The 16,663-nt window shown below is 44.3% G+C and overlaps 1 protein-coding gene across 3 annotated transcripts in view; it reads right to left on the bottom strand.

The window, feature by feature from the left end:
- RIBC2 (RIB43A domain with coiled-coils 2) overlaps positions 1-16,663 on the bottom strand; it is an 87,517-nt gene that overhangs the window by 60,043 nt on the left and 10,811 nt on the right. For all 3 annotated transcript variants that reach the window (XR_002088699.2, XM_014606381.3, XM_014606380.3), the window contains exons 3-6: positions 14,831-15,175; positions 14,060-14,178; positions 9,764-9,991; positions 559-725 (exon numbers count right to left, since the gene is read on the bottom strand). Coding sequence is in view for 2 of the 3 variants with exons in the window: in XM_014606381.3 (XP_014461867.1) it covers positions 559-725; positions 9,764-9,991; positions 14,060-14,178; positions 14,831-15,175 (859 nt within the window). In the remaining variant the exon portion in view is untranslated. The remainder of the gene's footprint in view (positions 1-558; positions 726-9,763; positions 9,992-14,059; positions 14,179-14,830; positions 15,176-16,663) is intronic.

The following is a 16,663-nucleotide window of genomic DNA, read 5'->3' as shown; positions in this document are numbered from 1 at the left end:
CTATATTAGTTGAGCTGCTGTGTCAATGGGAAAGAGTTGCAATACAGAGGCACCTGCTACACATTACACTTAAAGCAGAATTAACCAATTAATCACAGCTTCAATTGTAACCTGTCCACGTGTTAAAGCAATTAATGGCATCAGAAACCAAGGAATAAACCACAGTTATTCCACAAAAAATCTGGAATAACTTTATGGCTGGTTCCTATGATGCCATTAATTGAACATGTGGCCAGGTATGCCCCATGGCTGGAAGCCTACATTAATTAGCTAATGGGGCTCCCAGCAGTGGAAGTACATGGTGAGCCCCATCAGCAGAGGAGGATCCCAGCCATGGGAGCCTGCTACTTGCCAGTGCAGAAGCCTGGGATCATGATCCCAGGCTCTACCTGAACCAGAAATAAGGCACGATGACAGCTGTGGGATCCCACAATCGTGCCTCCTGCATACACGTGGCATGGCAAGAAGTGCAACTGTATGGATTGCGCATCAGATACCATCACACCTTTACCTGCATGACTGGAGGAGCCCAGAACAAAACCCGCTTTGTGCACTCACCTTGATTTTTGCTCCTGGTACAGCTGTGCATTGGCGTTATCCAGAGCTCTGCGATGTTCTCGATTCAGTCGCTGCTGTTGCCGCTCAAAAAGAAGTTGTGCTCTGGCAGCTTGTACACACTGCCTGTCCCACTCAGCATTTCTTTGGAGTTCTTCCTCCTGTAGTCTCTGTATGAATAAAAGTAATGTTTTAATTCTCTTTGGTCAAAGAAAACACACTGTTAAAATACAGACTAATGAGCAAATTCATTCATGTAATTAGTTTTTTTGTTTCTGGGAGGCTTAAATAATCTCTACCTCTACACAGATAGTACAACCTGCATTCTCCGCCCTATGTAATAGCTAACACTTCACGCATGAAATTCAACCATGGAGGGAAAACATATGGTGGTGGCACCACTTTTCCTGTCCAGTGATACCCACCCATTGGATGATATCTCTTAATAGTCACAGTTCTCTGTGATCAACCAAAGGATGCTTTATGGGGAGGTAAAAAACTTTACTGGTGGAAGTGGGCCACAAAGTTCATGCCCTTTTCTTAGCTAGTCCTATATACATTTGAAGCTTTGCTGGGCAGCTATCTCTTTCCAAAGTGGAGAAAACACTGTGTATTACTGTTAGCTGTATCAGGTAGAGCATAGACTGAATCAGGCTTACTACTTGTAATCTTGCTGTAATTTCTGACTCAAAATTTTCCGTCTTTTCCAAATATCCTACTTTTTACAAGTCTATTATCACTTGCAATCATACAGAGTTTATACACGTGCTCTAGGAGGCACGGGGAAGCACTTTAATTAGTGCAGCTCCAAGAGTCGTGCTAATTAAAAGCACCAAGAGCATCACGTGCATGCAGCATCCCAATGCTGAAAAATGGCAGTGGAGAGCTTTGAGCTAAAACTCAAATGAGCTTTAGTTTAAAGCACTCCACTGCCATTTTTCAGCATAGGGACACTGATACACGTGATGCTGGAGGCTGCTGGAGCACATTAATTTCTATGCTCCGGAAAAACTGAGCATTAAGAGGAACCACACTAAGCGAAACCCATTTTCCCATAGAAGTGAATGTAAACAGAGATTAATTGGTTACTGCCCATTCCACCACCACCTCTCTCCACTCCTCCGCCCACCTGCCAGCACTCCAGCCCCACATGCCAGCCTGGGCCTGTGCTCCTGCTGCCCTGCTCTGGGCCCCCACCAGTTCTGGCCCCAGGTCCTGCGCTCATGCCCACCCCTTCACTTGCCATTTCTCACTGCTGCTGCCTCTCCCCACTTCCCTTGCATACCCACCGGCCTCTCCAACCCCACTTGCCAGCCTGGGCACTGGCGCTCCTGACATCCTGCTCTGGGCATTGGCCCCTACTAACCCTGGCCCCATTGTGGGCCCCATGCTCCTGTCACCCCACTCTGGGTACGGGCCCTCATGCCCTCCCCACCACTCGCTACCACTGCTTCTTCTCCCCACCCATCCGCTGAAACTCCCTGGTACAAAATCTAATCATCAGAGGTTTGCCTTTAATTTTTCCTCCACCCACTGAAACAGCAGGGAAAATAAAGTGTGGGGGGGGGTGGAAATCAGGTAGCCACTCAGCCTCTCCCTAACTTTGTAACTTTCTACACTCCTTACTGTCAAGCCCTGCTCTCCCTGAGCACAAAAAAGTGAGAAGCAAATTTGAAAACACTCATCTTGAAACTAAACATAGCTGTAGTAATTTGCATACAGTACCTACAAGCTTAGTTCATCTAGAATTGATGCATTTTACCTTTTTTGAAACTGCTGCAAATTTAGCACAGGTACTCCTTAAACACATGGCACCTACTTGAAGATCGTACAAACCATACGTTATATTAGTCTAAAGCTAAAAAGTTCATGATTTACCATATAGCTCATTGGGCTGGGTTCCACCAGAGTGAACAGCATTTCAAGCTATAGTGACCCCACAGCTCAATATGTGTATCCCAGATACAGCCCCAACCAAAAAGATCCGTATGCAAATTACACCCCCTCCCCCATGACTGGAACCGAGTGTTCTTGTCATGAGTCCTGGGATCCTCAAAAATGTATGTATATGAGGTTCAGGGCAACTTGGTCCAGCTCCACCTCATGGAGTGCAGGGCCACACTAAGCCTATGCAATAAGTTGAGAGGGGGTGACAGAGGGATTCTGGGTGAACTGTTTGGGGCCCCATTTGGTGATGTTTAACCAGTTTAATTTAAGGCTGGTGAAGAAAAAGGACTCACTGAAAATGGGAAAGAAAGGTGCAGCTCAGCTGTGGGAATAAATAGGAAGCTGAAATGTATGCATAGCAGTTCACCATGACTTTAAAAAGCACTAGTGCTGAGGGGGACTGTGCTCAATGAGCATTACTATATGTCTTATTCAGATGGGTTGTACTATCCTATCAGCATGTCTTTGTAACAGGGCTGTGTTGTTCATCCTTTGCAAGTGAAAATGACCACATCCAGCGAGAAAGGGAGAAGAGAGACAGGAAGTGGGAAAAAGAAAGAGAGGGAGAAAAGAGAAAGGGAGAAAAAAAAAGGAGAAAGAAGAGAGAGAGAAGGGGGTGGAAGCTAGGTTGTGTGGCTACGCAGGTGACTTATCAGCCCAATCTTTGCCCTGAACAATCTACTGCAGCAGAGGCAGGACAGCGACAATGACTGGACATGAGAAATTCTTGTTTTCCTGGCCACGTGCTTCCTCACTGCCTCTGCCGTGTGCTGCTGCTCGAAAGCCAGTGCTTCTGCTCTGGACCAATGACCTTTTGGGAGATCTTTAGGGTGTCCTTGTACCACTTCTTTGGTGTGCCGCAAAAGCATACTCCATTTGAGAGTTCGCTGTAGAAGATTTTCTTCAGCAGGTGAGTGTCGGGCATTCTTGAAAGGTGGCTGGCCCATTTTAGCTGTGCCAGTTTCAGTAGGGTGTGGCTATTGAGGAGAACTGATCTTCTGAGCACCTCAGTGTCCAGAATCTTGTCCTGACACTTGATCTTTAGTATCTTTCGCAGGTAGCACAGGTGGAAGTGGTTTAGTTTTTCGGCAGGATGCTGGTAGACGGTCCAGGTTTTGCAGGCATAAAGAGGGGTTGGAAGAATGATTTTGTAAACCTTCAGTTTTGTCAACATTCCGATGCCTCTGCGGTCCCAGACTGACTTACGGAGTCTGCTGAAGGCCACACTGGCTTTTCCTAGCCTCGTGTTGACTTCGTTGCCAACGTGGACAGCACAGGACAGTGTGCTGCCTAAACAGCCAAACTTGTTGACCATTGACAGTTGTTGGCTTTTAACTGAGACATGAGGTTCCTGGGGTGTTGTACCAAGCTCAGGTTGAAACTTCACTTTGGTAGTGATTCCGAAGTTGTTGCAGGCTAATGAGAATCGGTCCATGGACCATTGCATGTCAGCCTGTAAGCCTCCGCATAACGCAGTCATCAGTGAAAAGGGAGTTACAAAGTAGCTGTCTGGACGTTGGAGCTTGCTTGAAGCCTGTGTGGGTTGAAGATGTGTCTGTCGAAACAGTACCTGATCCCCATACCAAGGTCATCATCTTGGAAGGCATCCAACAGCATGGCATAGAATACTATGATGAAGAGGGTAGGTGTGAGCACAGAACCCTGCTTGACGCCATTTGTGACAGGAAAGGGGTCAGAGCATTTGCCATTCACAAGTACACGTGCCATCATGTTGTCGTGGAACTGTCAAACCATATTGAATTTTCCAGGGCATCCGTACTTCTTCATGATTTCCCAGAGGCCTTTGCAGTTCACTGTGTTTAAGGCTTTGGTTAGGTCAACAAATGTGAGGAGAAGGTCAATGTTCTGTTCCTGGCACTTTTCTTGAAGCTGCCAAGCCGCAAACACCATGTCAGCAGTTCTGTGTCCTTTTCTGAAGCTGCATTGACTCTCAGACAGTAGGTCGTTTAGATGGTCAGTCAGCCAATTGAGGAAGACTCTCACGAAAATCTTGCTGGCATTTGAGGAGGGAGATGCCCCTGTGGTTGCCACAGAGTTGGCGATTTCTCTTCCTCTTGTACAGGTGGACGATGGAGACATCCTTGAATTCTTGAGGGACTACCTCCTGCACCCACATACTTCGGAAGATCTCGGTTAGTTTCTCCACAAGGCCATGACCACCTAATCAGTAGACCCCTGCTGGAATCACTTTGGCTCCAGAAGCTTTGCCACTAGACATTTGTTGTATGGCCATTTAGACTTCCACAATTGACTTCCACCTTCAAGTGAGGTGTTGATTGCGATCTGAGGCAATTTGTGTATGGTGTCCATGTTGACGGAGGAGCTCTGATTGAGCATGGTACTGAACTGTTCAGCCCATCTCTGGAGGATCTGGGCCGTGTCAGTTAGCAGCGTAGTCCCATCAGCAGACAGCAGAAGGGAGGATCCAAGGACCTGCGGACTGTAGACAGCCTTTAGGATGTTGCACAACTCCTTTGCGTCATTGCAGTCAGCTCAGTACTGGATCTTGTCTGCTTTGTTCTTCAACCGTGTGTCCTGCATCTCTTGCAGCTTGCGCTGAATGGTCTTTCATATCAAGCTGTGTGTTGTGCTGTCGCAGACTTATTATAGAATCAGGCTCTGTGGAGACACTGTTTCTCTTTCAGCAGCTGTTGTATCTCCTTGTCATTGTCATCAAACCAGTCTTGGTGTCTGCAGACACTTAGTCCCAGGGTCTCAAGAGCTGCAGAGTGTATAGCTTCATGGAGCCGCTTCCAGTTGGCTTTGATGGAGCTGGAATGGAACAGTGTAGTGTGAACTCGATCTTTCAGATGGCTTGCAAAAGACAGCTTGGTGCTGTCATTTAGCAGCCCTGCAGTGTTGAGCCCTGTAACAGGGCTAAGAATGGGAATGGTGTAACTGTAAAAGTGCAATTCGGATTGTTAAGTGAACGACAGCTGTCACAAGACAAGTTGTTAGTGATACAATTTAAAAAATATAGATATTGCAATAGTAATAATAATAATAATAATAATATTTTTTTTAAAAAGTCGGCATTTTTGCCCAGTATGGAATATATGTTTTATAGTCATACTCAGTGTTGGTTGGATTTAATCAGCTCTACAGTTGGTTTCCATTACTGAACATGTGCCATTTTTGCTAGTAGTTTAATGATAAACTATGTATTTAATGAGGTTTCCTTGTATGTGAATGCAAGATGAGGGGCTTTTTTCCTTATGCTGACTGGGGGGGGGGGGGGGGGGGGGGGGGCGCTCATATTGCATTTAAGTAAATAGGGTACATGACTGCATGTTATTTTTTCCCCACCAGAACTGCTATCTCGTGCAGCACACTAGGAATAAATCTGAGCTACAAAATGAAGATGGTTGTCTGTAGGCTCCCTGTTTTGTATTTTGCAAAAGCACTGAATGAGGGAGAGGACATTTCAGGAAGAGAAAAGAAAAGATATTGTTCTTCTTCAGGATTGCCGTGGAGACCCAGATACAGTAAAATCTCCGCTATCTGGTACTTAACCAACCTGAATACTCCATTAACTGGAGTTTTGCACGTGGCCACGACCCACCACCCTGAGCTGCTGCTGCTCTGCTTGCAGCCGCCGCCAACCTCTCCACCCCTGCTAACACGAAGCTGAGATCTGAAAACTCTGCCAGGTTATTTCAGATAACTGGAGATTTTACTTAACCGGCAATCCCCTTACTCAAGGAATGCTGGAAAATAGAAATTTTACTGTACTACCTTTGCCCCTGCAAGAGTTTCTGTGTGACTTGTAGACAAGTCACTTGTAAACATTTCATAAGTGATCACTGATTATGCATTACACATTTCCTGCATACCTTATTTGAGACCTGGACATCATTTAGGAAGTGCTGAGCACTCTCAGCTGCAACTGAAGTTAACAGCAACTATGCACTGAATATTATGTGATCATTTAATTAAAGATTAATTAAATAGTATAACATACAGCCAAAGGACTTAATTAAAGTTGCAAAGGCAACTAATTTTGGCATTTCTGAATGCTTTACTTTTCAGCCTTCAATTTTTGTGCAGTCTCAGGTTTTTGAAAAAGCAAACTGAAAAACATAGAAATGTCCTCATGCAATAACACACAAATCATCAGCACAGATGGATTTTGATTTAATTCCACCTGACAGACCTTTGCAACCTGAGTAACAGGAAATATTAGCAACAGTATGTTGTCATCTTCTACAGGAACTGGTGGTAGAGAGGGAAGAGATACTTCTCAATAAATTTCACAGGCATATGCTCACAGCAGAGGACACGGGAAGCTCAAGAATCTATTTGAGACTCTGGGGAATAGCATTGTCACAATACACTTTTCCCTTCCCAAGTGTGACCCCTTCTGTCCCATCCCTCCAAATTGTCCCTATTCCAGTTCTGTCTCTTCCTCAGCCCCAGCTCTTTGTTCCATTCTTGTCACTTTAGGTCAGGGTTGTGAAACATATGGCTTGAAGGCCTGTGGAGTCCCGCAATTCATCCCTGGGTACTGTCCTATTGACCCACATGCTGCACTAGACCAGCCTTGCACATAATGCCCAGGATATGTGCAGCATGCAGGACTTGGTAGGCTTGGGTCCTGGGCTGTGAAACTTGTGGGGCTAGCTGAGGCCAGGTCCTGGGCTGTGCTTCGCATGGTGCTTGCTGAGGTCAGGTTCCGTACACCAGCCCTGCACCATTCATTTGACCTGCTTGCTTTAGGCTTTTCATCTCCATCTTGTGGCTGGACCAGATTTATTTCACTGTTCCCAATTGACTGTCTAATTTCTCTTCTACTACATCATTCCTCCCTCTTTCTTCCATTAGCTTCCAGCCATCCATGTTCCTTCTAATCCAATCTCTGCATTAGCTCTTTATTGGCCATAGTACTGACAAAAATCAACACACCACCATATCAAATTTTAGCTGATTTTTTAAATGAAATCTTCCTATCTTCCCAAGCAGGAAACAACTTTGACCACCTGAAACCTGAGATCTGCTCCTGCCTTTGCCCAAGGTAATTTGTATCATCATAGCCTTACAAGAGAGCTGAGACTCTTTACCAGCTAAGAACTGCTGCCCAGAGGGTTTTTCCCTTTATTGACTCCTCTCTGAAATTCTATAAAATATGAACTTTCATTTCTACCCAGGAGAACTTTTACAATCTTTTCTCTGATGCCTGATGAAGGGTGTTTGTTCCCAAAAGCTTGCAACTAAAGAATTTTTTTTGCAAAAATCTTGTTGGTCTCATAAAAGATATCACTTCTGTCCACAAAGTCCTGATTGCTTCAGCACAACACCAGGAACTCAATTACAATGATCTCCCTCTCCCCCCACAGCCTGCAAAAGTCCTTCTCAGAGTTACTGTTTCTGGGTTGTTGTTTTTTTTACACAGACTCCTGCATTGTAGGAATAACCAGATATGGACTATGCATTTTTTGGGATTGTGATTCATATTATTTAAGAGTCACCAGTCTTCCTCATTATTTATTACACCAATCTGTACACCATCCACAAATTATAGCAGTAAAGATTTTATACCACTCTAGTCTAGATTAATAGTCCGTTTTCTTGCCCAGAAATTCTTGGTATCCCTTCCGCCATGCTACTCATCTAACCTCAGTGGTTCCACCCATAAATTGTCTATGCCCCCACTATCATCTCCCTCACCAAATCCCAGTTTCAGCTTTCCCACCCAACTCTCAGCCCCAAAATCTTTGAATCTTGGTCTCTATGTGGCTCTTGTTTTCAGCACTTCATTCTCAGTTCCTAGTTTACAGATTTCCTTTCCAACCCCCACACCACAGGGTTTCTTTTTCCTAACTACTCCTTTTGTAGCCTCACTATTGATCTCTTGACCCCTCTACATTTGAATCCAGTAACTTCTGTCTTCATGTTGCCTATACAACAGCATAGGATTTAATCAGAGTACAGGTAAACAAGTTATTACTTGAGATGCCTGACTCTAGGCAAGCCTGGAGGAGCTGGGAGCTTTCTTTACAAAAGGGAAGTTCTATTTTAACCGTGTAATTATGGGCTAGAACAGTGGAGGCCAACCTTTTGTGCCAGCCCTGCATCCTCCCCAAGTGCTATTCTGATCCCTTCCTCTGCCTGGTACATTGCTTTGCTTTCGCCTCCCAGCCTTGTGCTGCCTTCCCTATCTTCTGTTATGCTCCCTTCTCCCTCCCTGATCTGCTGAGTGCCACACACATAGGCTGCCTGTGCCACTTGTAGCAACCATGCCAGAGGCTGGTCACCCCTGAGCTAGCATATGGTCAGTTGGCCCCTGTGGATGGGACATGTGCAGTCTAGTCATATATAGGAACTAAAAGACGCCAGAATCATTGAATAGTCATAGAATCATAGAATTAGGGGAGGAAGGGACTTCAGGAGGTCTAGTCCAATCCCTGCTTAAGGCAAGCTATCCTAGACAGCTGTTTGTCTAATCTGGTCTTAAAAACTTAATTAACAGCTTTGGCATACAACTACCAGACATAATACCTGAGATGTCCAAAAGACCCTTTAACTTGCCACAGGTGCAGTGTGGGGGAGAGACAGGGGTGTTGGGGAGGGCACTTTCAATGTCTTGCCACTGCAAGGACAGGACATAGTTTGTAAAAATATACTCAAGAGATTTAAGGAAGAGGACCGCATCTCTCCATTACAGAGGATGACAAAAACCCTTATAGTCCATCTCAGTCTGACCATGGGGTAAAACCCTTCTTGATCCCAAATGTGATGATCAGTCTGACCCTGAGCAGATGAAGCATATCAGAATGAAATCTTCAGAGATGCTTGCTGTTAAAACTCCAACAAGTCTCTAATGAGCAAGCGGGGACTAAGATTTTTCAAAGGTTTATACCTTGGCCAAATCTGAGTGGATATTTATGGGAATAGCAAAAAGCAAATTCCTGCCAAATTCCATGCTCTTGCTCCAAAAAACTGGGAACAAAAACTCTCTCAAAAGTAAAGTTTGATATTTTTTTTTTTTTAACATTGCCAAATAACCAATTTTTCTCCTAATCCTGTTTTTGGAAAGAACTAGACCATTTAGGCTAAAAAATTCCAATAATGGTCAACCGGATTCAGGCGTGCTACATGAAAAGCTTCAGCCCAAAACTTACAAAACGTTGGTGACATCATAAAGAGCATTTTATACTGTAATGGCCTGGGCAACCCCAACAGTGTGTGCTACTGCCTCTGCTATTCCTTTTAACAATTCAGATACACAAGCAAGTTTGGATACCAGTTTCTCCAGAACTTGCTGCTGTTGAGTGTAACGTATTGCCATCAACTGATCCTGGTTCATTCCTTTCCATCGATCTGTAAACACACGATGTGACCCAAAGGAACTGGTTGCTTGTTCTGGATTTTCAGAAAGCAAGTCTCCTCGAAGGAGGTTGGAAATTTCAGCCATATTATCACTTTCTTCCTGACGCTTTTCTATCTTTTTTCTTTCTGCTAAATCTGCAGCCTAATAGGAGGAAAAAGGTGAAAGTTGAGACCATTTCCTTTAAAGCAAACACTAATTCAGTACAGGAATCAAGGAACTTAATACATCAGATATGTATTAAATAATCTTATTTCCAACCTACATGCGACCAAGTGCATTGTGTTCTTGACTTAAACTTACACAAAATATAAAAGTATCCCTTGAATGCTGTGATGGCATAAATCAAAGACATTTCGGGAAATACCTGCATGCTTGAAAACGTATGCCAGAATTATCAAAATTATTTCCACTTGTATTTAAATACATCAGCTCTAATTTTATTTTGACAAAACACCCATCAAGCATAACAATTTACTCAGATATCACATGCCAGAAACCAGACTAAAATCTTTACAATCTTGAATTAATACAATAAACTCTATTTATATGAATATTTGATTAGGGATGTAGTTAACCAATTAATTGTTTAACTGATAAGTCCAGTGATAACTGGTTATAGTTTACTAGTTATCGTTTAGTGCAGGGTAGAGCATAGTCTGGCAGGGAAGGGGGTGAAAAGGGAAGCTGCCTGGTGCCCTGCCAAGAAGTGGAAGGCAGAAGGGGAGGAGGGAGGGATGGAGAAGCAACAAAGTGTAAGGGGAACGGAAAGGGTAAGGGGAACTAGTATCCATAGCTAGTCTGCTTCATCCTTCCCAGTGTACTGGTGGCTGCAGTGAGCTGGGAAAGCCCCTTGCCTGCTGTGCTGCTCATGGTGTTGGCTGGCAGGGCTTTCTACCACCTCCTTACCTCTCCAACCTCTCAAAGGCCCTAGGGAGTGGCTCCCAGCAGCAGCTGTGTCCGAGCAGGTCTGTGTGTGGCTCCCGGCTCCCCATACTGCACTGGGTAGGTGGTTGCAGCCCCTCCCCCACCACAGGGCACTGGCCTAGGGCTCTACACTTCCTGGCCAGGGCTAGGTATGCATTATTGGTTAAACATTTAATTGATAAAATTAACTAGGAGGTAAAATGGATCATTTTTTAAAACAATATTTACATTATTACTTTGGATAAACAAACACTTCACTTAACTACACAACAAAATACCAGCCTCAAATTTTTTTGGCTGTTGGCTATTGCTTACAACAGGGCTGTCCAACTGGCTTTACAGACTGCATGAAGCCCACAGAGCGTTAAATTGCAGTTCTCAGGCTCCTGCCTGGATGTCGCTTTCACTCTGCCCATCACTCTGGCTGCACTCTCCCTTCCTCCTCCACCAGCCATGTTCTGCCTCCACCCCAATCTTTAATTTTAAATGATTTACTCTTAGGTGGGAAAGAAAATAGGATAAGACTTCTGCTGTGACACAGATAAGTAAGCTTGAGTTAACTGGAGTGACAGGCCTATGAATTATCCACTCCCATTCCTGACCATTCTCTTTGGTCTGTATTGGGGTCTATAACCCCAAGTCAGACTGTCCAAGATGATGCAAACAGTGGGCTCTTTGCCTGGTATGATGTAAAGTGCCCAGGCTAGTTCCGTGTAGCAAAGCAGCAAGGACAGCATGTTGTCAGGCCTGCGTTTTCCACCCCCAACTAAAATCAAGTCAAACAAGTAGAGAATGGCCTTCTCCCAGCCTTAACTTTAGCCAGCTGGTTAGAATGTTCTCCTGGAAGATGTATATTTGAATACCTCCAGAAGAGGGAACTGTACCCAGATTTCCCATTTCCTGGGTAAGTGCTCTAACTAGGGTAATTAGGTGGAAGGTTCCTACTACCACATTCTCCTCCTTCTATGTTTTGCATGGAAGTGAATATGGCTAGTTTCTGCCGAAATCAGCAATCTGTGTGTTAGGCATGTTCTGAGCATGCCTACTGGATTGGGCATCTCAGAGGTCACAGTTTTAGAGACTTGCAATCTACGAATTCGTAAGAAGTAGCATCTAAATGTGCAGGACAGCAAAGATGCTGGCAGTTCTGGGTACACACAGCAAAAGAATGTTGGTTCGCTATATAATTTTAATGGCACACACTTATGTCTCTGCAACTTCTCTAATAAATAAGAAGTTGCAGGGGAGAGAGCAGAAGAAGCAGGGAGCCTTTGTGAATTACTCACTTGGATTTAAATACATAAATTCAACCTAAGTTCTGTTTTAGACACCTGGGTACTCTTAGCATCTGGCCCCAAGTATTTTTAATTCAGGAGCTGCCATAAAAATACACCATGATTTACAGAATGGACACTTTGGATGGACAGTTCTTGTTAGAAAGAATTATACAAGTTTAAAGCAGCCATTTTTTTTTTAAAGCTGATCTTGCTGAGATCTGGTATTTGCTCCAAGAAGAACAATTAAATCTCCTAAACATGTCTCACATTTTTAACATTCAAACATTCTTAGCAACAGGGAAAGTCCTAAAGTTTTCTGAACCTCCAAGGGAACCTCACTGAAGGAAAACCCCAACTATGTGCAACTCCATGTATGTATCACCATTAACAGTGATTTATGGGCTTATAAAAGAAATATCTTGTTCTCAGGCTAAAATCTGTTGCACTGTCCATCAAAAGTCAAGTGCCCAATAAAAATGATATATCAGTATAGCCTGACAAACAAAACAATTGGCTGAAGGATACATTATTTCCTGTATATTTTAGCCTGCTTTGTGACACTTTGTTTATGTTGCTTCATCCTGTTGCAGCTGTATAAGTTACTACATACAATATAATAAGAGATGTGGGGAGTAACAGCTTTGAGGCCAGAACTTCTCATGCTGAAGGCACTGCCTCATTTTAAAAAGCATTTTGAATATGCTGAGAAAGCCAAGCGCTCTCAAACACAGGGCTGAAGGAATGCTTCAAAGGGCCTGGAGCAATTTGGCTACATTTCTCAAGAAATACTGGAAGAAATACTTATTTACATGTAAAACAACTGCAATTTTGAGATACGTTGTGCACATATCTATTTCATATTAGGACCATGAATGCACACAATTGGCTACCTGTACACATGCTTGTTCATGTTTTAATTAGAATGCACTGGAGCAGACTCCACATTCTAATTAAAATCCTCTAGCATCACCTCATTGTCATGTTTATTGAGGCCTGTACATTTTTAAATGGCTGTGACGGCACTTTAGCTAAACCTTATTGAGTGAAGCACTCTGCGGCCATTTTCAAATGTATGGGGGATTAACAGACGTTAAGATGAGGCATTTTAATTAGAAAGGCTCTCTGGGAATCACTCTAATTAAAACACACACACCCTTCCCTCCCTGAGCATGTGTATAGGCAGCCAATGATTTTAAATTGGAAGCTTTGGTCAGCGGTTCCCATCAGGGTGGTACGTGTGCACTGAATATGCCAGAGCCCAGAATTAGGGGTGTACCAATAGAGATTTTTGCGGCCAATACCAATAGCTGATTTTTAAGGAGGTATGTTGGCCAATACCAATCTGATTTCCGATACCAGCCTGACAGTGTGAAGAGCTACCTCCAGCTTGTAAGTTGGGGGTGGCTGGGAGGGAAAAAAGGGAAGGAGCATGGGCAGGCAGATCAAGGCTGCTGCAGGGACGGAGTCTTGTGGCTGGGGCTGCCCAGCCACGGCAGGGTAGGCGCAGGATGGAATGGCAGCTTGTCCAGGAGATGCAGGGAGGTGAGGAAGCAGCTTCCGCTGCCACGCGCCACTTGCCTGGGAGCCTTTGGTCCAGCAGCTCCCACCACTTGTCCAGGAGGGCATGGGGGGAAACATGTGCCCCTGGATCTATACAGGGTGGGCTGGGGCCAGGGCTGCACCAAGCTCTTCCTGGTGGGGCAGGGCTGTGCTGGGAAGGGGCTACAGCGAATTTGTGGCTGCAGCACCCACCTGTAGCCTGCCTTTAGAAACCGAATATGTAACAGAGCTTGGAGCGTTCTGACTGCCCTGTGCCGAGCAAGCTAAAAATCCAGGAGACTATCTTTAAAGAAAAATAAGGAAACAAATAAATCTATATTTTGATTGTTCAAACAAATTTGGAATTCGACTGCTGACAAGCCCTTGTGCCATAATGATTCATCATAATACTCCTCAAAATTATTGTTCATCTTATTTTCCCTGCACTTTATAAACAAAATCAGTTCACCTGGATTCGGTTAAAATCCTTTGTAGCTGCACAAACAGCTCGTCTGGTTTCTTCATTTATTCTCTGCAGTTCGATGGCCTTTTGATCAAGTTCAACCCTGTTCTTGTCATAGAGATCCTCTGAATTTAAGTATAAGATATGCATGAACATAATATGCCATATGTAAATACCAATTTAAACAGTTTATTAATGTGGAGTGAATATCTCAGTCTGAAAGTTAATTAAAGCATCAGTTTCCAACTCCTTCTCTGATTTGTCATGTTCAAATTTTTAATGAGTTATAAGAAAATAAAAACATTTTTAATATTAATATTAAAACTGCAAAGAAAATGTTTGTTTCAGGTCAGAAGTTAATGAATAAATCACACTACAGTTTTTCTATTCAAACTCTGGTAAAGTTAGCTTGACTTCATTGAATCAACTGACAGTTAGCTTGCCTTCACGGAATCAATTTTCAAACATTAATAGTATACCAACGTTTTCCAAACTAGTTAATCCATCATTTGAAGACAAGTTCAGAAATTGGGATCATCCTAAATTCAAGTAGTTTTTTTAATTGACACATTAAATCAAAATTACTTTCTGTCAATCTCTAAATGTTACTGCCTATGACAAGTTAAAACCCCCACTCATTTTGTGAAATACATTGAGGTATTTCTGTATCAGACTGATATAAAAGACTCTTCTATAATTTTGTCAGTTACCACCTTTAGAACTTGGTGAGAGAGGGGAACCAAAACAAAACAAAATCTCATTTTTCACATTTGTTACCTGCAAGCTTTTTATCTGCTAAGGCATTTTCCCAATCTCTCTGTTGCTGCAGAAACCATTCTCTTGACTGCTCCTTTTGAAAATCTGACCGCTGAGCTTGGTTTAAATCTTCTCCTACAAACATCTGCAAGCCAGACACAGTACATCGAGGGTCACTGTCAGAAAGGCGAGCAGGAGTGTCCTTTTTTAGGCCTTGTGGATCAGACAAGTCAAATTCACGCCGAGTTTCTGGCTTCTGAAAATTGTGTTGAAACTCAGCAAGAGCTTTATTTAGGTTTCTGATGTCGTTCCTCTGCCGTTCGTCTAATATACAGGTGATCTTGTCATTTTGCTTCATCTCACCAGCTAAATATATACATTTTAAAAGTGAAGATTTCAGTCTCAAAATAGAAAGTCACGGAAGAAGAGTCTGACTTTGCAAAAGACAATAATAAACTTTTATATATGATTACTGGACTGTAATGTAAAGACAATGCTGATGTTTTCTAAAGCTGATAGTAGCATCCAAATATAATGACACTTTTAAAGGGTTTTTAAATAGGTCACCTTTTCATTAGTAGCATGATCGAAAATATAATAAAAGCAATGGATAAAACTGGTACTAAAGCTAGATGGCTTTATGTACATACAACAATGCTGTTGCAGCATAAACATAAAGTACTCTATAGCATTTCCCTAGCACAGGGGTAGGCAAAATGCAGCATGCAGGCTAGATTTTGTGGGGCCCGTGGCAGGTCCCACAGTCCCGCCTGGGCCAGGCACTGACCAGCAGTGGTGTGTCCTGCTGCCCCTGGGCATGCAGTAGGGGTGGGGCAGCTCCACGGTGGGACTGCCTTTCTAGGCAGCTCAGGTGGTGGCAGCTTTTTCTGGCTGCTGCTACCGCTGGCCTGAGCCCCGGCGGGCACCCATGCTGCACAGCCCCGACCCAAGCTGAGCAGTGGTGGTACAGACCAGAAGCTGTTGCTCAGCGTGGGGGAGAAGCAGCCCCTTCCCCCACAGCTGCTAACCATTCCTGTTTGAGCTGTCTGGAGCCTGCACCATGCCAGGCTGCCCTGCATCTCCACCACCATCACTGCCTCCAGGGGATGGCAGGACACACCATAGGCAGGCAGTACGGAACCGGGACAGGGGTTGGGGCTGTGCCCAGGTTCTGGCTGATCCACTCTGGTAGGGGTGAGTCCGGAGTGGGGTGGGGCGTGTTACTGGTGGTGGCAGGGAGGTGCCGCAGGACATGTGCTTGCTTTGGGCTGTTGCAGGGTGGGTGCTGACTGGCATACGGGGGCTCCCATGCACACCCCACCATACCTCCCCCACACACCCTGCCCTCCCCCACAAACAATCACACACCCACCCACCCACCCATACCTGCCACAAACACCACCCTCCCCACATGTACCACCCCCATACACACCTCCACACTTCTGGGGGGAGCCCTGCTCACTTCTACACACACACACACACACACACACACACTCTTCCCCTCCACATACCCCACAGTCCCCCAAACATGCCCCCCCAAACCTCCCATACCCTCACACCCCATACATACACAGCTCCCCATAAACCCCATACCCGCCCCTCCACACTCCCCCCACAATATACAAGAATAAGACTTCATTTTAAGCTATTATGCAGCAACTTCTATATAAATTATACAAACACACACAAACCAGGATAACATTATTTTACTTCATAAAAGCTTAAGTCTGTTTGTCTGTCTGTCCATAACACTTTATTCGCGCTCCAATTGGCTGTCTTGGCAGCCAATCAGAGTGCCCTACACAGACAGGGACAGAGCGCAGCACCACCATGCCAGTGGGGACTGAGGGGCTG

The sequence above is a fragment of the Alligator mississippiensis genome, chromosome 4, assembly GCF_030867095.1.
Source record: "Alligator mississippiensis isolate rAllMis1 chromosome 4, rAllMis1, whole genome shotgun sequence".
NCBI lineage: Eukaryota > Metazoa > Chordata > Crocodylia > Alligatoridae > Alligator > Alligator mississippiensis.
Note: the sequence above shows the minus strand (reverse complement) of the source record. Positions and strands in the feature narration are given on the sequence as shown.